The sequence below is a fragment of the Cordyceps militaris genome (assembly GCF_000225605.1).
Source record: "Cordyceps militaris CM01 unplaced genomic scaffold CCM_S00004, whole genome shotgun sequence".
Classification (NCBI taxonomy): Eukaryota; Fungi; Ascomycota; class Sordariomycetes; order Hypocreales; family Cordycipitaceae; genus Cordyceps; species Cordyceps militaris.
Genome location: NW_006271972.1, coordinates 1,767,272 through 1,787,955, shown reverse-complemented (window position 1 = coordinate 1,787,955; position 20,684 = coordinate 1,767,272). Strand labels below are relative to the sequence as shown.

General features: G+C 56.5%; 7 protein-coding genes across 7 annotated transcripts; 4 read left to right on the top strand and 3 right to left on the bottom strand.

Moving 5' to 3' along the window:
* Window positions 1–567: 567 nt before the first annotated feature.
* On the bottom strand, window positions 568–2,323 carry CCM_05578 (allantoin permease; the record flags this gene model as incomplete). Its single annotated transcript, XM_006670722.1, has 4 exons — window positions 568–579; window positions 644–876; window positions 931–1,965; window positions 2,113–2,323. 4 exons carry the CDS (start codon window positions 2,321–2,323, stop codon window positions 568–570), a joined length of 1,491 nt encoding a protein of 496 aa, XP_006670785.1.
* Window positions 2,324–3,424: 1,101 nt separating this feature from the next.
* CCM_05577 (acylase ACY 1) lies at window positions 3,425–5,414 on the top strand (the record flags this gene model as incomplete). Its single annotated transcript, XM_006670721.1, has 4 exons — window positions 3,425–3,595; window positions 3,650–3,668; window positions 3,729–4,078; window positions 4,131–5,414. 4 exons carry the CDS (start codon window positions 3,425–3,427, stop codon window positions 5,412–5,414), a joined length of 1,824 nt encoding a protein of 607 aa, XP_006670784.1.
* Window positions 5,415–6,884: 1,470 nt separating this feature from the next.
* CCM_05576 (rho GTPase activator) lies at window positions 6,885–9,006 on the top strand (the record flags this gene model as incomplete). The annotated part of the gene is made up of 3 exons (XM_006670720.1): window positions 6,885–7,365; window positions 7,497–8,276; window positions 8,345–9,006. The coding sequence occupies 3 exons, from the start codon at window positions 6,885–6,887 to the stop codon at window positions 9,004–9,006; spliced, it is 1,923 nt and encodes a 640-aa protein (XP_006670783.1).
* Window positions 9,007–10,029: 1,023 nt separating this feature from the next.
* CCM_05575 (ribosome biogenesis protein) lies at window positions 10,030–10,626 on the bottom strand (the record flags this gene model as incomplete). Its single annotated transcript, XM_006670719.1, has 1 exon — window positions 10,030–10,626. The coding sequence occupies one exon, from the start codon at window positions 10,624–10,626 to the stop codon at window positions 10,030–10,032; it is 597 nt and encodes a 198-aa protein (XP_006670782.1).
* A 463-nt stretch (window positions 10,627–11,089) lies between these two features.
* Window positions 11,090–12,575, top strand: CCM_05574 (mitochondrial ribosomal protein DAP3, putative; the record flags this gene model as incomplete). The annotated part of the gene is made up of 2 exons (XM_006670718.1): window positions 11,090–11,711; window positions 11,794–12,575. 2 exons carry the CDS (start codon window positions 11,090–11,092, stop codon window positions 12,573–12,575), a joined length of 1,404 nt encoding a protein of 467 aa, XP_006670781.1.
* A 414-nt stretch (window positions 12,576–12,989) lies between these two features.
* On the bottom strand, window positions 12,990–15,556 carry CCM_05573 (DNA replication licensing factor mcm7; the record flags this gene model as incomplete). The annotated part of the gene is made up of 3 exons (XM_006670717.1): window positions 12,990–13,076; window positions 13,137–15,439; window positions 15,508–15,556. The coding sequence occupies 3 exons, from the start codon at window positions 15,554–15,556 to the stop codon at window positions 12,990–12,992; spliced, it is 2,439 nt and encodes an 812-aa protein (XP_006670780.1).
* A 481-nt stretch (window positions 15,557–16,037) lies between these two features.
* CCM_05572 (peroxisome biosynthesis protein (PAS1/Peroxin-1), putative) lies at window positions 16,038–19,791 on the top strand (the record flags this gene model as incomplete). The annotated part of the gene is made up of 2 exons (XM_006670716.1): window positions 16,038–16,154; window positions 16,222–19,791. The coding sequence occupies 2 exons, from the start codon at window positions 16,038–16,040 to the stop codon at window positions 19,789–19,791; spliced, it is 3,687 nt and encodes a 1,228-aa protein (XP_006670779.1).
* Window positions 19,792–20,684: the final 893 nt, after the last annotated feature.

The window sequence follows — 20,684 nt, the reverse complement described above, 5'->3', positions numbered from 1 at the left end:
ATGCAGGTTGAGATGGAAGGAGATTGTGCAGCAAGCGCAGGCGCACAACCAGCAGGTGGATGCAGGACGCCCTTATGTAATGGAGGCTGCCTGGTATATCAACGGGTGTACACCAGGCGGGTTCTAACATGCTCGAGCGCTTCCAAAGAAAATTGTCTTGCCTCAAAAAATATAAGACGTGAATGTACGAATCAAATACAGAGTCTCGATTTTCAAGCGTCTTTCTTTTGCTAAGAGAAACCTACAAATAGTGAAGTGACGGTGATGATACACACTCTTGCCGACTCCACCGAACTAACAAGCAACGAGACTCTTTGTCACACACGCACTAAACCAACCAGTTAAGAAATAATAAACCAAGTATTTATTCATCCTAGTTGGGCCTGATGAATTGAAATACTTGAATTTAAGATGGGGTTTCCCCTTTTCTTTTCTCGCGCTGCTGAATATATGTTCCATAGGGCTTCATTGGAGTTTCCGGGTATGAGCGAGTAGGTACAACATGTTTGGGACTATACAGCGCGATATTAGGCCTTGAAGCTATTTTCCGAGCGCAATATTCCGCTCTCATAGAGAATACTAAGGCATAATCAGCACATAACCCGACTTTTCGTCTCGGAGGGACGGAAGAAATTCGACGTACCCGAAACTCCATGTTCTCGCGATCAGTTAGGTTGAAGAATTCGGAATTTTCCACGTGCTCGAGGCCTCCGTAGACGCGATCGCGACGACGATTCTCCCTCTTATAGTACATAACGAGGGCAAACATACAGAGTGCCGAAAATGCATTGGTGATAACCATGGCGATCTTGGCGGGGATATACTCTGGCTTGTCCTTGTCACGGAATGTAAGGGGGCCGATAATGTTGCCAATACCTATGCTTCCATCAGTAATTGCAAGATGATCAAATTGACCAAAATGAGACTCACAAAAGCTTGCGAGGAGTATGGCATTCAGCGTGACCTTTTTTGTGTGTCCGGAAAAGTTGGCCGACGCGTATGAGTACATGAGGGCAAGTGAAGGGGAATTGCACGAAGTCAGGTACGTGCCAGCCATCTTGCCGGCTACATACCCATTGGCCGGCAAAAAACTCAAAAGGCAGCTTCCTATGGTGCTGAAGACGAGGAAACCGACCGAAAGCCAGCCGCGTATGTTGTACTTGCCAGCCAGCGAGCTACTGGCAATGATGAGAATGGAAGTGAAGGCGCCGGAAGGTATGCCCATAAGCGCCGAGACCTCGGACGTGAAACCAAATGTCTTGATAACAGTAGAGGAATATGTGCTGGTAAAGCCGTTGGGAATATCAGACGCCAAGACGGCCATGGACAATATCCAAGTCTGCGGATCACGAAGGCACTCGATGACCTGGTATCTTTTGAAGCTCCTGTTCTCAATACCAGTCATATTCTCCCGCAAGCGTGAAATGGCCCATTTCTTTTCCGTTTCTGAAAGCCGTGACACCATGGGATTGTCGGGCATGATGAGAACGATGAGGACACCCAGGGCAATGGTGATGAGTCCGAACACGAGGAACATGATCTGCCACGACTTGAAAGTACTTCCCTTGTAGTGCTGGAAGCCAAATGACGTGGCGGAACCAACCATCTGGCCAATACTAGTGCCAAGGTACCAGATGCCTACCCTCAGTGGTTGCTCAGACTTTTTGTACCACATGGCTGTGATGAGAATGAGAGCTGGCGCGACGGCGGCCTCGAAACATCCCAGCAGCACCCGCAGTGCGACTAGAGGGCCCCAGGACCTGGCGACAGCGGTGCAAGCAACCATGATACCCCAGCAAATGATGTTGGCACCGAGGTATTTTGCCGTGGGGAGAATTTGCATAAGGTAGCCTGTAGGGAACTCAAAGACGAGGTAACTAACGTAGAAGACGAGGGCGAGTTGGGAAAATTGGTTGCCGTTGATATTGGTGTCCTGTTGGAGTCCCATGATGTTGGCATAGTTGACTGCAGATGCGTGAGTAAAGAAGTGCTATTTGAAGAGTTGCATAGCTCACTGAGCGTTTTGTCGAGATATTGCAAAAAATAGCAACCGACTATCATGGCCCGTTAGCATCCTCCAAAGGTTCTATGGCCGTAATACAGGAAGCTTACACATAAGTGGCACAATAGACAAGTCAATCTTTCTAACTAGACGTCTTTCGTCGTCTTCACTCATAGGTGGCATGTCATTGGAATCGTAATTGATAAACTGTAGGGCCGCATCGAGGTCGGAGGCCTTGACTGTTGGTTTGGCGGGCTCAGGGTCGTGGTTAGCATCGTCATCATGACTATAGCCAACCTTTGGGAGTTGGTCAAGTTCCATGGTGGGTATAGCGAGCTTGATGCAGCTCGGCAGTAAACAGTTATCAACAATCACAGAGGAAGCTAGATTTCGAGGCTACATTGGTCGCTGCTGAAGGTGGCAGACCACGGCCGCTTTATATCGCCACGTTGACAGCTCACCCTAGCAGTCCGCAACCCTCCTGAGAGTTGGTGGTGTAGATACTTCGACCAGGCCACAGACGTATCACTCGGAAAGAATTGTCAATGCAAGAGCCACAATGCGCTAGCCTAGGATGCCGATCCTGCGGAAGCAGACCGGAATCAGACACAGCAAAGGACCTTGGACATCCCCGATCCGACTCATTGATACGCGGTCGGCAAATAGCATAGGGAGGACTCACCCTTCGCCTATTATAGATAACTACGGAGACGGGGGTCCGTGAGTATTTCTTTAGGATAACGCGGCACCAAACTAGACTGCGATAACCCCACAGGAACTATAATTAAGCTCGCATTGCGACGGAGACTTGAGCCAAGGGCGGCCTCAGAGAACACCTCGTGAAGGTAGAGTTGAAGCATGACTTGCTTACTCCTCCGCCTGCTGGCAATTCGAGGACTCGGCCTTGTTTCTTTCCTTGCAACAACCATCGCGATACATACGGGGAGAAAAGAGGCGGACAATCGATGATTGCATCTCATGGTGATGTTGCTCTTACTAATAAAGCCACACCGACGCCTTGTCGCCGGGCGGATCCGCCCCCTCTCCGGAGTCCAAATCTGGGGAAGCTGGATGTCTTATCATGATCCACCGGACACTGTTCGAGGGGTTCGCCGGAGCCTAAATCTGAAGCTCCGGGGGGCACAAACCCTCTGCGAATAGTTACTTGGAAGACAATTGTCACCCTCGCCAGCTTCAATCGCCCACGACGCTGCCACTACGCTAGTTAGAGCCTTCCTCCACCGGCACGTAACAAGGAGATATCTCGCAAGACGCCGCCAAACAGCCTCATTACTTTCCGCAGCTCCGCTCTTCCACTCTTCCTGTACATCTCCTCTTGAGCACAAGATTGTTCTCTCCTGTATTGGTTTCTTCTTGAACAAGAAGTCTGATTAGCCTCGCCAAATCAGCAGAACAGTCACCATGCCTCTCTCTACCGAGTCTGCCTTTGGCAAGAACCACTCGGCGCTCGACTTCACTCGGTTCCCCTCCCGCCGCAGCGTTGTCCACAGCACCGAGGGAATTATCAGCTGTACGCAGCCACTTGCTGCCAAGTGTGGTGCAGATGTGCTTCGCGCCGGTGGAAATGCTGCTGTAAGTGACCTTTTTTTTTGACAATTATAGCAGTTGAATTCTAATTCAGGGCAGGATGCAGCTGTCGCCGTTGGTATGTTGATCAATTCCGCCGCTTCTGTCTCCAACAAGCGGAACTGACCTGTTCGTCCAGCTGCTGGTCTCAACATGACGGAGCCGTGCTCGACTGGCATTGGAGGAGACATGTTCATCCTCTACTGGGATGCGCGAAAGAAGACGGTCTCGGCCATGAACGGTTCTGGACGGTCTGGTGCCAAATGCACACTTGATACGATTCGCTCGGCACTGGGCTTCAAGGATGACGACCCGAGCGGCATTCCCATGCTCAGCGTCCATTCCGTCACTGTACCCGGAGCAGCAGCAGGCTGGGTGGACACGATTGAGCGATTCGGAAGCGGCACCCTTACCATGGCTGATGTGCTGAAGCCCGCCATTGAACTTGGCGAGAAGGGCTTTCCCGTGTCCCAAGTGGCGGCCTCCTCCGTATGTATCTCTCCTCATATATCGATTGTGTCATTCTTCTGATGATAGGTAGTGGGGGCATTCAGAAGAGCTCATTCGCAATGCTTCTCCCAATTTCGCAGAGATGCTCAAGAGGGATCCCGCCGCCGCTGATGGCGTCCGTGCGCCTAGGACTGGTGAGATCATGAAGAACCCAGCGCTCGCAAACACATTTCGCACGCTCGCGGAGAAAGGAAAACAGGGCTTCTATACCGGTCGCATTGCTGAAGAGCTCGTCAAAGTCGTGCAGGATCTCGGCGGCTATCTTGAACTGGATGATCTGAAGCATCATGGGGATCTGGGCAGCGAGCCAGTCGAGCCCGTCTCGATCAAATTCTACGGCCAAGGCCTTGCTTCCGAGTCTGCAGACGGGGGCATAGAGCTTTGGGAGCATCCGCCGAATGGACAGGGCATCGTGGCGCTCATGGCACTTGGCATCATCCAAGAGCTGGAAAAGGCTGGAAAGATTCCTACCTTTACGTCCGACGACTTTAACAGTGCTCCGTACCTTCATGCTATTATCGAGGCTCTGCGTCTTAGCTTTGCTGATGGTAATTGGTATGTTACTGACCCGAATGTGACAAAGGTCCCGATTGCTGGCATGATTTCCGAAGAATACCTCGCGGGCCGGGCCAAGCTGTTTGACCCGTCCAAAGTCTGCGAGGGCATCACAAAAGGCCAGCCTCCGTTTACTTCTCCGGCATTACAGAGCAGCGATACTGTTTACTTTACCGTCGCCGATGCGGCTGGCAATGCGGCCTCCTTTATCAACTCCAACTACGATGGATTTGGCAGTGGCATTATCCCCCACGGCTGTGGGTTTACTTTGCAGAACCGCGGAGCTAATTTCTCGCTGCGAAGCGACCACCCAAACAGGCTGGAGCCTGGGAAGCGTCCGTATCACACCATCATCCCGGCCATGGCCACCAATATCAGCGATGGCTCTCTGCACTCGTCGTTTGGTGTCATGGGTGGCTTCATGCAGCCGCAGGGCCATGTGCAGGTGCTCCTGGGTCAAGTTGTTGGCAGGCTCGATCCGCAGCAGGCCCTCGACGCACCCCGCATCTGCATCGGCGCCGGGCTCGCAGGGCCAGACGAGACGAGCGACTGGGTTGTGCACGTAGAAGAGGGAATTCCGGAGGCGACGATTGAGGCGCTTCGGAGGCTGGGACACCAGGTCAAGGTGCTTCGCGGCGCGGAGCGCAGTCTCTTTGGCCGAGGGCAGATTATCCGGCAGTTGGTTGACCCTGTGGACAAGACACCGCTGTGGTCTGCGGGCAGCGACCCGCGTGGTGACGGGGCGGCGTATCCGGCATAGGTAGCACATAGAGGTTGAAAGAATAGAGTATCCCCTTGTACAACCGCACCTCGGCGTAGCTGTGAGAGCGTGGTGAGCCTACCAGCGAGAGTAAGTAAGGCTTGGTTACAACATGTCCGAATGTCGCTGTGGTCAGGGCCAATCTTTCGGTCACTTTCGTTCCAAGCTGCTATCGGGACGATTGTGCCGAGGCCATCTCGAGCTGCGGGCTAATGTAGCCAAGACGGCTCCGTAAGATGAAATATGCGCCTCGTGGACCATGTTTCCGATTTGCCAGGGGAGCGGTGGCGATAGTCGCAGCTGGGAAATGAATTGGTCTGGGGATGACGTGGACTTGCAGAAGCTGACACAAATTCAGTGCTGTGGTGTCTCTAGACAATAGTAGGGCTTTCAATTCACCTTGTTCAAGATCCTGGGTTATTAATACGGTATCAGGATTTGGATGGCAATGCCTTTGAAGTGAAGCCATGCATGGCATTGCAGCGACTAATACGACTGCCGTCTCGGTAGGTACCTACCTAGGTACCAACCTTGCTATACAGTAGGAGGTACCTCGGTACATACGCCTGTCTTCTAGCGTAGTAGTACAGAGTACGGATCCGTTGTCCAGAGTCGAACAAAAAATACAAGAGAATAAAAGCGTTGGAAATGTATGAAAAGCATGAAATCTTTGCATAAATACACCTTTTTTATAATATCCAAACGTAAATACAGCCATCATTCTCTCGGTTCTTCTCAGTGGGGCAACGTGGCTCCTGGTAATCTTGTTTCGCTTGCAACCCCTGGAACAACTTTGCGACGTTGTTGGAACCGCCGGGTCCGTCACTTGTGGCCAGTGGCCGGTGGCGGTGCTAGTGGCTGGTGACCAACGTGTGTAGGTATCTGTTATCTGTCCAAATTACGAGTATTTGTATCTGTAGCTAGTTACTAAGGTAGCCTCGATAACGCCTCGATACTCGGGGCTGGTCAGTGGTAAGTAATTTGGAGCGTCGAGCCCGACGCGCATCTTGAATTGGGCCTCGTTCATATCTTGTTTAATTTTGCCTGATTTTATCCCCCCTCCCACTGTACCCGAAGAATCCAGTAACCACCACCGCCCCCTCCTCTTTTACTTGCTCTGCCCGCCTAAAAACTTGAAGCAACACTGGCACCCACTCCCCCTCACTCCCTCTCCTGGTCCCTGGCTGAACCCTGCTGGACCGTCTTTTGTTGGTCTATTTTCAGGACAACGCCTCATGAAGCAACAGAGGCTGCCGCGCCTTTCTCTCCTTGCTGGGTTGAGCATAGTACTCTAACGTCTCTAACGTTATTGGTACCTCTGATAGAGGACTTGTCCCAGGCCGCTGCCGCCGCCGCCGCCGCCGCAGCTACACCTTGTGCTCGCTGTTCGTTGCTGCTGTTGCTGCTGCTGCTGCACCCGCCTCGTCCCCTTGCCGTCCTGTTGCCTCCTCTACCAAGAAAAAAAAAGCCATGGGACGAAAGCCCACTCCGCAGCCACTCATGCTGCCAGACTCGACCTCGACCAGCGCCGGCCTCAACCGCGACAGACTCAACACGGCCGACCCAAACGCCGCCGCCTACGCACAGAGCCTGTCCTCGACCAACGCTATTTCTCCCCTTGATCAGCCGCCGCCCTCTCTTCCGCCCAATCGGCCCTCCACCGCACGCGAGCCACTTCCGCCCTCTCACCAGTATCGCGACGACCATCCCCTCCCGCACTCGTCTCACACAACTCTCGACTCCTTCTCCCGCCCGGCCCAGCTGTCCTCCCGCCAACCACAGCACCAGACAGACGGCAGGAAGACATCCAAGAGCGGCTTCTTTCACTTCAGCAAAGGGTCTCGGGTCGCCACCCAGCCGCTGCCTGCAACCCAACCCTTTCCCGACAAACCACACCACGATCACGCCGCCGCAACCACCATCGACCAGCTTGCGACGAATCAAACCGGTGGTACGTGTCTTCCCCTACCGCTTCCTGCGCTTGTGTTCACGGCCGCATCCTTCGACCTCTTGCCCGCTTGTTTCCATGTGCCCCTGTTCTGTCACATGCTTGTTGCTAACCTGCCACCTCGTCCTCCATAGGCTCAGTCTACGGACACGACGAATTTCAACGTCCAAATCTACCCTTCTCTTCACAGTCGCAAATCTCACTTTCTTCTGCCGGTGATACCGACAGCGCCACAACCGCTAGCAGCAAGCCGCGCAAAGGAAAACCCTTTGGCCTCTTGGGACGCTCCAAGTCGAATCGCGACAAGGACCGATCCAGTCCCAGGCCTTCCCCTGCCACCCTTCCGAATACTCCCAGTATTTCCATCGCGTCCGACGATTTTGCTCCTTTGAGGACCGCACCGGTAGCCCAGGATCGCGCTTTTCGGGAAATGATGAATTCGAGCATCCGAAACCGTTCCGAGGACCGTGCCCTCGCTAGAAACGGCAACGCCAGTCGCGAAAACCTTCGAGACCGAGACCGCGACAACAACCACAAGATGCCACCCTCTTACAAGGAAAACGGGGGCTCGACATTTCTGAGCGGCTTACGTGGCTCCCGCGCCGCTGACATCCTTAGTAAAGGCTTGTTCGGCAAGAGCACAAGGAGCGGCAGCACAACAGAAAGAGAACCCGTCGTTGATGACGAGCATTATGTGCTAAAAGTCCTCAACCTTCCTTTGATTGAGCAGACACGTCTCACCCGCATCTCAAAGCGCCTTGAGCACTCACGCGACAAGACAGAATTTTGGATGCCTGCCTTTCCCTGGCGCGCCATTGACTACCTGAATTACAAAGGTTGCGATGTGGAAGGGTTGTATCGTGTGCCTGGCAGTGGCCCACAGATAAAAAAATGGCAGCGTCGTTTCGATGAGCGTATGTTCATCAATCCCGCCTTTAGACACACTCTGAATTTGACCATTGCTAACTGACTTGCCTGGCAGAACATGACGTCAACCTGTTCGAGGTTGACAATTTATACGACATCAACATTGTCGGCTCGATGCTCAAAGCATGGCTACGAGAGCTCCCAGATGAGCTGTTCCCCAAGGAATCGCAGGATCGCATTGCAAGGGAATGCGCTGGCTCGGAAGAGGTCCCGCAGCTGCTCATTGACGAACTCGCCAATTTGTCCCCCTTCAACTACTATCTTCTCTTCGCCATCACTTGCCATCTCAGCCTTTTGCTTGCCCATTCTGATAAGAACAAGATGGACTTCCGCAACTTGTGCATCTGCTTCCAGCCCTGCATGAAGATTGACGCCTTCTGCTTCAGATTTCTGGTCTGCGACTGGAGAAACTGCTGGAAGGGGTGTAAGAACGAGGCTAAATATATCGAAGAAGAATACAAGCGGTTTGACCAACCCCCGCCCAGAGGTCTCGCTGAGCCTGCGCAACTGACGAGCCATACCGAGGTGCGCAACCCGTCCCCGTCCGGTAGCAACCAGGATGGTAAAGAAGAGTTCCACGATGCTCCTACTACTATTGGGCGTCCCAACGAGCCCGACTCGATTAGGGTAGCAACGGACAGCCATGAAACACGGCCAAAGACGGCCGACATGCGGCCTCTGTCACCGATCAAGCCGCTGTCCCCCTTGGGATTCTGAGCATTCTCTGTTCTACTGCATTTCGCAATTACGTTTTAAATAACGACTTGACGTCTCACATCATGCGCGCCACATTTGTGTTGTGGTAAACGTTCTTTTCTCGGTTCGATTCCTTAGCAATAACAATGTCATTTCGGAACCTGTCTTGTCCCTGGATATTCGACGACCAAGGGTATCCCTTCTAGCCTTCATGGCTTCAGCGCCAGCCAGCTTTACCGTTCGCCGTTTGGTATACCCCACATCGCGTTAATGCTTTACATCTGGATTCGCCTTGCCATTTTACTGGTTACGTTTACTTTTGACATTCGACGGTTAATCTTTCTTTTCTTTTTTCTTTTTTCTTTCTTTTCTTCCTTGAATTCTATTTCCGGTCAATCTTTTGCGCTGGTTGACTTGGCTTGGGTGGTCTTGTGCCAATGGCGCTACATGTCCGATGCACTGGGCGAAAAAAAAGAGGCGGATGGCTCTACGTTTTTGTTTGACTATTAATGTTTGGCATAGAAAGTGAAGATGGAGGCGGGATTTTGCCCTTTCGGTTTTCTTGTCCCTTTTCTCCTTTTTCTTTCGTTCGGGGTGGCTGTTCGTGCAGGGCTGTGTCGATTACTGCGATAATGTGTCGCACGGCCAGGGAGGAGCTGTTGCTTCCCCGAAATGTATAATAGAGCAAGAGTGGTCACGTTTTGGCAAAGCGCATGGCTTTTTGTTTAGAGCCCGTAGGAGACGGGAGGCGATGATGCAATTTTGGTCAATAGAATCAAAAGTATCAAGTTGAACATTTACAACCACTATCATGCATCGATTCCGAATACGTGATGCCGTGTACATGTGTACATGAAAGACGTGCTTTTCTACCCTTTTCTACCTTTGAATAGATTGACAAGACAACAAAAATGCCCAACAACGCCATAAACATGATCCAAACGCCTGCGCCGGGGTAGGTGGTACACAGACCGGCTCTGCCCACTCCAAAATGCATTTGACTTTTCGGCTCGACCGCTGGAGCTTGTTCCGTCGCGTTGCTCTCTACTTCTTGAGCTTGGCGTCCTCGGCGGCGTCGCGCGCATTCTTGCGCATCTTGCGGTCGTTGCGGCGGACCCTCTCTTTGCGCTCGCGGCGGCCGTCGGCGCGGACGCTGGTGCCGTCCTTGCGGCGGGCCTCGGCCTCGGGGTCGACCTCGACGAGCCACTCGTCCTCGCCCTTCTTGTTGGCGCCCTTGTACCCCCACTTGCGCGTCCACTCGCCGGTGGCCTCGTCGTAGGTGAGGTTGCGGCGCTGCTCGCGCGTCTTGGGCGTGATGCCCTTCTTGGCGGCGAAGCGCTCCCACTTGGTCGGCGGGCGCGCCTGCGGCACCGGCTTCTCCCGCGGCAGCCGCGTCGACGGCGCCGGCAGCGACAGCAGCACCCCGTCCTTGGTCGAGTGCGGCGCGCACACCGTCAGCAGCTGGTTGATGAGCGACTGCGCCCCGTCGCGCGCTACGCTGGCTAGCGACTGCTCGAGCGCTGCAGCGTCCAGCGTGATGCTGTTCGGGTCCTCGGCCATCAGGTAGCCGAGGTCAAACGTGTACGGCGTCGGCTTCTCGACCGCCACGGGCAGCTTCGGTTTCGAGGCCGGGATGGACATGGTGATGTGTGTGAGTGGCGATTGGATGGTTCGAATTGGTGTTCTTGTCGATTCGAAGAGATTTTGTGGTTGGGCAAGATAAAGTATTTCTGTTCTTTGGGGGGGAAAGGATGGTGGTTCGTCCCACTGACCGAGATGTTCCAGCAACTTTTTTTTCTACGATAGGCTCTTATCGGTTCTGTAGTCGGATCAACGGCTCTTCAATGTTCCGGTGGTCAGTGGGTGGGCCACCAGTACCAGACAGCGCTGAAGCGGCCGGGCGCTCTAGTGGCCTGTACTGAAGCTGGGCCAGAGGTGTCGATAGTTTTTCCATCATCTTCAAACTCTCACGCGACTCCCTACCACCCGCCAGCCCGCCCACTGGGCCTACTCCGATACCCAATCCCCGCCGACTCTCTAGATACCGCTACACGCATCCGACCGACCCCCTCACCTTCTCCCTCCGGTCCCCGAGCTGGCCACAATGGCAGCCGCCGCCCACAGCTTCAAGGCCGTGCTGCTGCGGCCCGCGGCCGCCCTACCTCGCCCTGCGCGCAGCATGCAGCCCGTGCTCGTCGCCTTTGCGCCGCTCTCGACCACGAGTGCCGCCGCCGCCGCCGCGTCGGGCGTCAAGAGCCGCCGCGACATTGTCAAGCCCACCAAGAAGACGTTCAACAAGAAGCGTCTCGGCGTCGAGAACGTGCGGAAGCCGGCGCCCGGCGAGCGCCGCGCCTTTCGCAAGCGCATCACCCTGAGCAGCAACAGCGCCCTGGCCGTCGAGGGCCTGCAGCTGCTCGAGGCCGGCGTCTTGGCGGACGCGGCGAGCGCCGCCACCGTCGTCCGCCTGCCCGACCCCGTCGTCGACCAGCTGCGCACGCTCGGCGCGTTTCGCCCGGGACAGAGCTGGGGCCTGTTTCGCACGCCGCACGTCCTGGTCCGCAAGGAGACGGTCAACATGGTTGCCCGGATGGAGAGGGCGGTGGCGGCCAAGGAGGTGGCGCGGATTGTGCTCACGGGCAGCAGGGCCTCGGGCAAGAGCACGGCGCTGGTGCAGGCCATGAGCCACGCCTTGAAGAATGAATGGGTCGTCATCAACATTCCCGAAGGTAAGCATAGCTCTCCCTCTCACGTTTTTCTTCCTGCAGCTCTGGAATGAATGGTACTAACGTGGTGTCTCTCCCCCAACAGCCCAGGACTTGGTCAACGCTCATACAGACTACTCGCCCGTCCCGAACTCGGAGCCGATGCAGTTCACCCAGCCCACATACACACTCAACCTGCTGCAAAACATCCTCAAAGCCAACAAGGCTACGCTGGAGAAGCTCAAGGTGGAGCAAAAGTCGTCCCTGACGGGCGGCCTGCTCGAGGGCGCCTCGCTCGCCGACCTCGTCACCAACATCCGCGAGCCCGACGCCGCCTGGCCGGGCTTCTGCGCGCTCTGGTCGGAGCTGACGCTCCCCGGGCGCCCGCCGGTGCTCATGGCCCTCGACGGCCTCACCTTTGCCAACAAGGACAGCCAGTACCGCGACCCGGCCTTCAACAAGGTGCACGCGCACAACCTGACGCTGCTCGGGCACTTTTTCCGCGCCCTCGCCGGCGCCGCCCCGATGCCCAACGGCGGCGCCGTCATCGCCGCCGACTCGGCCAGCAACACGCCTGCACGCCACCCGTCCGAGGCGCTCGTCCTCGCCCAGCTCGAGGCCGGCCAGGCCGGCCGCGCCGTGCCCGCGCCGGACCCGTACCTCCGCGGCTACGACAACAAGGTCTACGACGCGCTCAGAAACTGCCACGTCGTCCGCCTCGAGGGCGTCTCCAAGCCAGAGGCCCGCGCGCTCATGGAGTACTGGGGCGCGAGCGGCCTCGTCCGCAGCGCGCTCACCGCGGAGCTCGTCGCCCAGAACTGGGCGCTTGGCGGCCACGGCAACATTGGCGAGATGGAGCGCGTCGTGCTGCAGAACCTGAAAATGTAAAAAAAAAAAAAAAAAAAAACTAATGCAGAGTCGCGAGGGGCGGAGAAAATTTACTGTACAATACGACGTTGTTTTAGGAGTTTATATATAAAGACAAAGCCACATCTTCTACTTTTGCATACCTTTCACTACCACATAACGCACTAGGGCTCATGTGCGAGTAGCTACTCAATAGTGTCATTCTATTTTGAATCGATCGACTCTACCCTTGTGACGGATCAAGACTGGTGGCGGAAATTCCAAAGCTCCAGATCTGCACAAATTATTCCCCAAAAACGTCCAAACATTGAAGAAGCATCTCCCATACAAAACGTTACAAAAACAATGAGGTAGTTACGCCCAACGCCGCATTCCACATCGATGAATATAGCAAAAAACACGCCCTTTTCATGCCTTGCCCTGCTCGTGCCTCGTTTACATGTCATCCATGTCATCGTTGCCATCATCACCCGTGGCAGTGACAAAGACAAGTCTCGTGCCGCTGCCAGTTGTTTGCCAAACCTACTCATCTTGTTAGTATACATGTCGCGGAACGGCCAAAAGTGCATGGGAGAAACTTACATCAAGAGTGGTGTACTCTTCCAGGGCGTTCATCCACTGGTCCTCGGTGAAGCCCTTGGCAATGACACGCTCCTTGACCTTTCTCATGCTCAGTTCGACGCCCAGCTCATCATCCTCGACATCGTCAGCCCGGCACGCGCCAGAGTCAGCCAGCGCCTTGACGAGGTTGTAGATTCTGCTGCTGGCGTTGAGGTTGCGACGGCTGCCGCCGTAGTCGACGTTGAGGGTGTCCTTGGAGGCCTCAATCAGACGCAAGGCCTCGTCCACGTCGTCCTGGGTGACCTGGTTGCTGAAGCGCAGGCGGGCCAGGGCCTGCGCGAGACGCACGACGCCGAGCAGCGTTCGCGGGGTCGTGTGCGTAAACTGCTTGCCCCTCTTCTCGGCGCGCTGCTGCTGGTCGCGCATGCGGACATAGGTGCGGATCATGTACTCGGTGACGGACTCGGGCACAGTGGGCCGGTAGGTGCGCGCCTGTGCCACGTACGAGCGGACCTCGTGGGGGCTGAAGACGACGTTGTCGGTGCCAATGTCGGGATGGCGGCCATTCATGTGCACAAAGGTGACGTGCTTGGCGAGCTGCTCGTCCGTGTCGCGCGTCGGCACGTCGAGCAGGAGGAAGATGATGTCGAAACGCGACAGCAGCGCGGCGGGGAGGTTAATGTTTTCGACGGGGGAGATGCGGGGGTTGTAGCGGCCGTAGATGGGGTTGGCCGCGGCCAGGATGGAAGTGCGAGCGTTGAGCGTGGTGGAGATGCCAGCCTTGGAGATGGAAATGGTCTGCTGTTCCATGACTTCGTGGATAGCAGTACGGTCATTTTCGTCCATCTTATCGAACTCATCGATACAGCAGATGCCATTGTCCGCAAGAACGAGAGCACCGCCTTCGAGGACCATCTCGTCAGTGACGGGGTCTCTCATGACGGCGGCCGTGAGACCGACACCACTGCTGCCGCGGCCAGAGGTGTAGACTCCTCGGGGGGCAACTTTGGAAATGTACTTGAGCAGCTGAGATTTGGCCACACCAGGATCACCCATCATGCAGATGTTGAGGTCTCCCCTGATCTTCATACCGTCGCCCATCTCCTTGGTGACACCACCGATAAGCAGGAGAAGAAGTGCCTTCTTGACGTCAAGGTGACCAAAAATTTCGGGGGCAATAGACTTGGCCAGCAATTCGTAGACTTGGCCCGTCTGTCTGTACTTTTCAATGCGTCGCACCAATGTAGGGTCAATAATCATCTCGCTGTAGGCCTTCTTGTGTTGACGGATATAGTGGGCGTCGAGATAGGTATCCGTCAACAGACCGGCCTTCATGGCCTGGAAACCAGTGTAGGGCGTGGGGAGGAAAATGCCAGAAATATCCACCACGTCACCGGGGTTCACGCGACGCACGAGACTGCCGAAGCAGTGAACGGTGAGCGATCGAGGGATCTGGCCAATAGGGACCTGCTCCGCCATTTCCTGGACCTTGACCTCCTGGAAGGGGAGAAACTTGGAGGCACGCGTCGATGGGTTCAGCTGTCCCTTGGACTGGTTCTCCTTGCAGTCCTTGGACGGGCATATGGTCAGGGGCCCGTACTGCTTGTCTGTGATGGGCTGGAAAATTTCGGCACCGCACCTGTCGCAGGTGTACGCGCTGACCTGCACAATGGGCTTGACGTCGGAGACGCGCGTGACAATGGCGCGGACGGTGATGAGGTGGCCGAGGTTATCGCCGCGCACGTGGCGCACGGCGAGAGCCTTGGAGGCAAAGTCGGGCGCGTTGACACGGGGCTTGAAGACGAGCGTGTATCGGCGGGTGAGCTCGGCAGGGAACTTGTCCTCTTCGAAAGTGCCGTTGGCCTCGGCAATGTCCTCAAGCTCGCGGTTTCGCACTTGGCGGCGCGCCATCAACACGTCCAGAACGTCGTCCTTGAAGTTGACATCCACGCTAGGCTGTGGCATGACCTTGTCCACGGCTTGGGCCATGATGTCAACGTAGTGTTTTGTGTTGAGCTCAATCGAGTCGACGAGCTGCAGCGCCTCGCCGGTCTCGTTTTCCCACGCAGCCAGATCATCGAGATCAATAACAATCTCGTCTCGTACGCGGTCTGCCAGCTTTTGCAGAATCTCCTTGTATTTGTGGCGAGGCGCACGGCTTTGCTCCTTGTCGCGGCGACGGCTGTCGCCCGTCTCGTCGTCATCATCCATAAAGTCGTACTCGTCGCTCAAGTCGTCCTCATCAATGGTGATGTTCCCCATGGCCGTGGTGATTGTGTGCTCGGGCGAGGTCTTGAAGTCTTGGAGGAAGACCTCAAACGCACCTATCGAGCTGTTAGCAGGGCGCGCGGGCGCATGCCACCGCAGGCAGCGCAGGCAGCGCAAAACTCACTCTGGTGCGTCTCATAGTTGACGGGGGCCTTGAATTCGCGGAGCGCCATGACGGGCGATTGTGATGGGTAATCTCAGCAAGCGATTCCGTCGCTGCAGCTGTGGCGAGACTGAGAAGAGGTAGAGTTGTGTAGTTAATGCAGGTTGCTCGGGGTTATACAGATTCGTGCAAGTCGAGGAAATCTGGTGGGGGCTGGGAGAGGGAACGCCAGGGAGGATTGCCAGCCGCCAGCTTGCTAGCTGCCCAGCGCGTTTCCAACGCGTAACGGCGCGCTTTCGCGTTGGTGCGCCACAAAATCTATTAAACTGTTGCGCCACCTGTGGCACAGCGCTGGCGCCGGGCAAGTTGGCCGGCGGCCTTGAGCGTCCTGGCTTCAAGGCCGACCCACTGCACGTGCCGCTTACCTCGGCCACTGGCCGGAAGTCGGACTCTGGGGAAGCTCTTAGGTGCAAAGCTTCATTCCTCTCTTCACATAGCTTCTGCGCAAATAAGGTCAAGTCACGGTATGCTGCAACATACAGCTGTGCAACATGGCCCCCAGAAAGAATGCGCAGTCGGTCAACGCCGAGCTCTCAATTGTTCATCTAAAGAACTGCTTGGTCAACCTTCCCCCCACCCTGGTCTCGCTGCTGGTCAATGTCAATACGGTGCGTCTAGCTTTTGCGGCAACTTGTCCACCGAGAGCCCCTTGAACTAATAGTTTCTTTCCTCTAGCCCGCTCAAAATGTCGTTGTTGAGCTCACCTTTCGCGCCCCGGCACCGGGAACACAGGCGTCGTCGGGCACACATGAGCGATCAGTCTTTGTCGGCTGGACAGGCATGCCGAGCAAACGACGAACCGCGACTCCTCTCAATCGCGACGGTGGACGAATCTCGTCGCGCGATCAGGATATCCAGCTTGTTGAGATTGACGCCACGTTGGCGCACACATTGGGCCTCAGCGACGGCCAGAAAGTCATGGCCACGGTGCACGTCGACCCTCCCATTGCACACACCATCAACATTGAACCCATGACGCCTGAGGACTGGGAGATTATCGAACTTCATGCCACATTCCTCGAACTCAATCTGCAATCGCAAATTCGTGCGCTCCCGAACCCGGAGTACACAGGCTCGGGCGACAAGCCAATCCCCCCGCATCCTCTCACACTTCACCTCTCTCCAACGTCGACGGCCAATATAAAAATCATCTCGCTGGACCCGGCACCTCCATCGACGGCCCCATTCGCGAAGCTGTCTCCCAATGCAGAAGTCATTGTTGCCCCCAAAACCCGAACCAAACAACCTCAGAGCACAGGCGACCATCGAAGTGTCGCTAGTACTTCGCGATCGAGACGAAGCGGCACGAGTACCGTCCGAAAGAAGGGTACAAGAGACGAGCCAAAGCCAACCATGTTTCTTCGCGCGATCGACAAGTCATACTGCGCAGATTGGTTCGATGTCTCCACCACAAATCAAGACCTCGTAGTCTGGGTTGATCGCGACCGCCTCTTCACAAACGAATTCCGCGGAGTCAATTTCGTCACTGTCGATGTCATCCGCCCGGCTGGCCTACGAAAGCCGCAACCCGAAGGCGAAGCCGCACAGGCTCAAACACCCGCCTCCTCCAAGGTCATCGCACGACTTTTGCCCTGGGACGACCCTCCAAGCGGACAAGCCGCGTCACTGTCAGCACCTCTCTGCACTGCTCTCGGATGTGCAGGTATTGTGGGCGGCGTGATCAAGCTTCAGGCGGCGCCACAGCAGCTGGGACGCAACGCCGTCCAGGCTGTCAAAGTCTTCCCCTTCGCCGCGAGCACGAAATCGACAGAGGGACTGCGATTCGGCAGTGAAACAAAGGCGGAGAAGGAAGAATCGGCGAAGCGATTCAGACATATTTACTCTGGCTCCAAGGAGAAGCCTGGTCTGTTGCAAGGCCCCGTAACAGATGGCATGGTCGTCGGCCTCTACGAGGGTCTTGACGCGCCTCAGGGCTGGGAGGGTGGTATTGTTCGATTCGAATATGGCGCCGACCACGAGCAGAACAAGGACTCTACGAGTTGGCTTGCCGGCATGGATTACAAGCTGCAGGTTGACTTTCAGCCTCCGGTACCGCGACCTTCTTGGATTCTTGAGTCTGACGAATTTGAACTTCAACCTAAACATGATTCGGTGCTTGTCGGCATCGACAATTTGCTGACAAACCTGGAGGGCCACTTGTCGCACCTTTCTTCCGTCTTGTTGACTGGAACAATGGGATCTGGTAAAACTGCAGTGGCAAGACACATGGCGGAAAAGCTGCGCAAAGACACCCTATTCTACACAATCTACTTTTCCTGCCGAAAGCTTGTCACAGACGAGACGAGAGTGTCGACCATCCGAGAGACAGTAGAGCGCCTATTCATGTCTGCCAGCTGGGGATCTCGTCTAGGGGGCAAGGGTGTCGTGATTCTCGACGATCTCGACAAGCTCTGCCCCGTCGAGACGGAACTCCAAGTCGGCAACGATAACGGACGGAGTCGCCAAATCAGCGAAGCAATACGGTCGATTGTACGACAATACTGCACACGCGACAGCAACATTGTTCTCTTAGCCACGGCAGAAGGCAAAGACTCTCTCAACAGCGTCGTCGTCAGCGGCCACGTCGTGCGCGAGATTGTGGAGCTCAAGGCGCCAGATAAGGAAGCGCGCAGAAGGGTGATGGAAACCATTGCCAAGCAAAATGCGGTAGCGGCAGACGACACGGAGGACTCTGCCAGCAATAGCCGACCGACAACCGCCGATGGTAGCAATATTGAGGAGAATGGAGACTGGCTGCATGGGGCCGATCAGCCTCCTGCTACCGTCTCACAATCGGCCAACAGCGGGTTCATCCTAGATTCAGATCTTGACTTTCTCGATATCGCTGGCGAGACAGACGGGTACATGCCTGGCGATTTGACCGTCGTCATTTCTCGTGCCAGAAATGAGGCCATCATCCGCGCTCTCAGCGAGTCTCCTAATGATACTTCGGGGGATGCCATTCATCTCAGTCGCGCCGACTTTGACAAGGCTCTAAAGGGCTTCACGCCCGCCTCCCTGCGAAATGTCTCGCTCCAGAGCTCCACGACTACATTCAAATCCATTGGCGGCCTTCAGGAAACACGCAAGGTCCTGCTGGAGACGCTACAATACCCTACCAAATACGCTCCCATCTTCTCACAATGTCCTTTGCGACTTCGATCTGGTCTGCTTCTCTACGGCTTCCCCGGCTGCGGCAAAACACTGCTCGCCAGCGCCGTGGCCGGTGAATGCGGGCTCAACTTTATCAGTGTCAAGGGACCCGAGATTCTGAACAAGTATATCGGTGCCTCGGAGAAGAGCGTGCGTGATCTGTTTGATCGCGCCCAGGCGGCGCGGCCGTGTGTGCTCTTCTTTGACGAGTTTGACTCGATTGCCCCCAAGCGTGGCCACGACTCGACTGGTGTTACGGACAGAGTAGTCAACCAGCTACTCACGCAAATGGATGGTGCCGAGGGCCTTTCCGGCGTGTACGTGCTCGCCGCGACGTCGCGCCCTGATCTCATCGACCCGGCCCTGCTCCGACCCGGCCGCTTAGATAAATCTCTACTATGCGACATGCCCGCCGCCGAGGACCGTCTCGACATTCTCAGGGCGCTGTTTGAAAAGGTCCGCCTCTCCGACGAGCTCGCCGAGTCGGAGGATGCATGGAAGGAGATGGCCCGTCGCACCGAAGGCTTCTCCGGCGCCGATCTGCAGGCGCTCGTGTCCAACTCGCAGCTCGAGGCCATCCACGACGTCCTCGACGTCAACGGCGGCGGCGCATCAACCGCCACCGCCGGACGCAGCAAGAGCGGGGGACCGAACGGAGCCATTAAGCGCGGCTCGGCCCCCAGCTTCGTGCAGTTCCGCTACGGCGCCGACGCCGACCAGTCCGCCGCTGCCAAGCCTGCGGCGCAGAGCCGGTCGGCCGCCCTCGTGGAGCAGGCCGCCATAACGTCCAAGCTGGACCAGATCAAGCAGGCGCGCCGCCGGGAAAAGCAGGTGCACAAGGGCTCGGCTGGCGTTGCGAACGCGGCCGGCCATGCCAATGGCGATGGCGAAAAGTCACCGACAGACCAGAAGGAGGTCGTCATTGGCTGGGAGCACCTCGTCAAGGCGCTCAGCAACACGCGCGCGAGCATCAGCAAGGACGAGAGGACCCGCCTAGAGCGTATCTACTACGAGTTTGTGGCAGGCCGCAACGGCAAGATGAAGGACGGGCAGGGAAGCACGGAGATTGGAGGCCGCAGCAGTCTCATGTAAGAGTAGGCCAAGGGGGTAAATGTATAGGTATATAAATTGTGGTCGGTTTTATCAATTTTTGCATCGCAGGAGGTAGCAGCTAGACATGATTCATGTTCTCATTAAAACAACCTCCGTTCTATCATCATCTCCTCCCAATTCTCACCCCAGGCCAAACTTACCCTTGTGTCTCCCACTACACTTTTGCATCCGCGGCCAGCAGCTCATTCGCCATCCTCAGCAGCACGTCATGCACGTCGGCGCGCGCCGCAACCATGCCCCGATTCGCATCCAAGCGCCGTCCGGCGCCAAAGTCGATCCGCCGACCATCCACGTCGGTGATCCTGCCCCCGCGCTCCGTAAACAGCAGCTGCGCGCCGGCGTTATCCCAGACCCAGAAGACGCTGGTGTCGCGCGCGCCGACGCGCACCCACGCGTCGGCCGCGCCCAGCACCAGCGCCGCGTACCGCACGTGGCTCGCCCAGATATCCAGCCCGGGGTACGGCGCGCCGAGCCGGTGCGCCATGCTCCGCACGAGCCCGTGGTTGGTCGACGCGGACCGCTGGCAGTCGACGAAGCGCAGGGCGGCCAGGTCGGGTACCGCCGGCAGAGGGGGTAGCGGTGTCGCGGGCGAGGTGGCGAGCGAGGCGCCGGCGAGCGAGGGGAAGCGCCGGAGCGTGGCGCCCTGCCCCTGGACGGCGGTCAGCAGCACGCCCAGGCCGTCGGCGTCGACCACGTCCTCGTAGATGCCGCCGTCGGGGGCCACGCCGAGCAGGCTCGGACACGCCAGGACGCCGACGACCTCGCGCCCGTCCTGGACCAGGGCGAGCGCGACGGCGTACTGCCGTCCCTGGATAAATGAGGCGGTGCCGTCAATCGGGTCCATGATCCAGAAGCGGCCCGTCGGCCCGCCC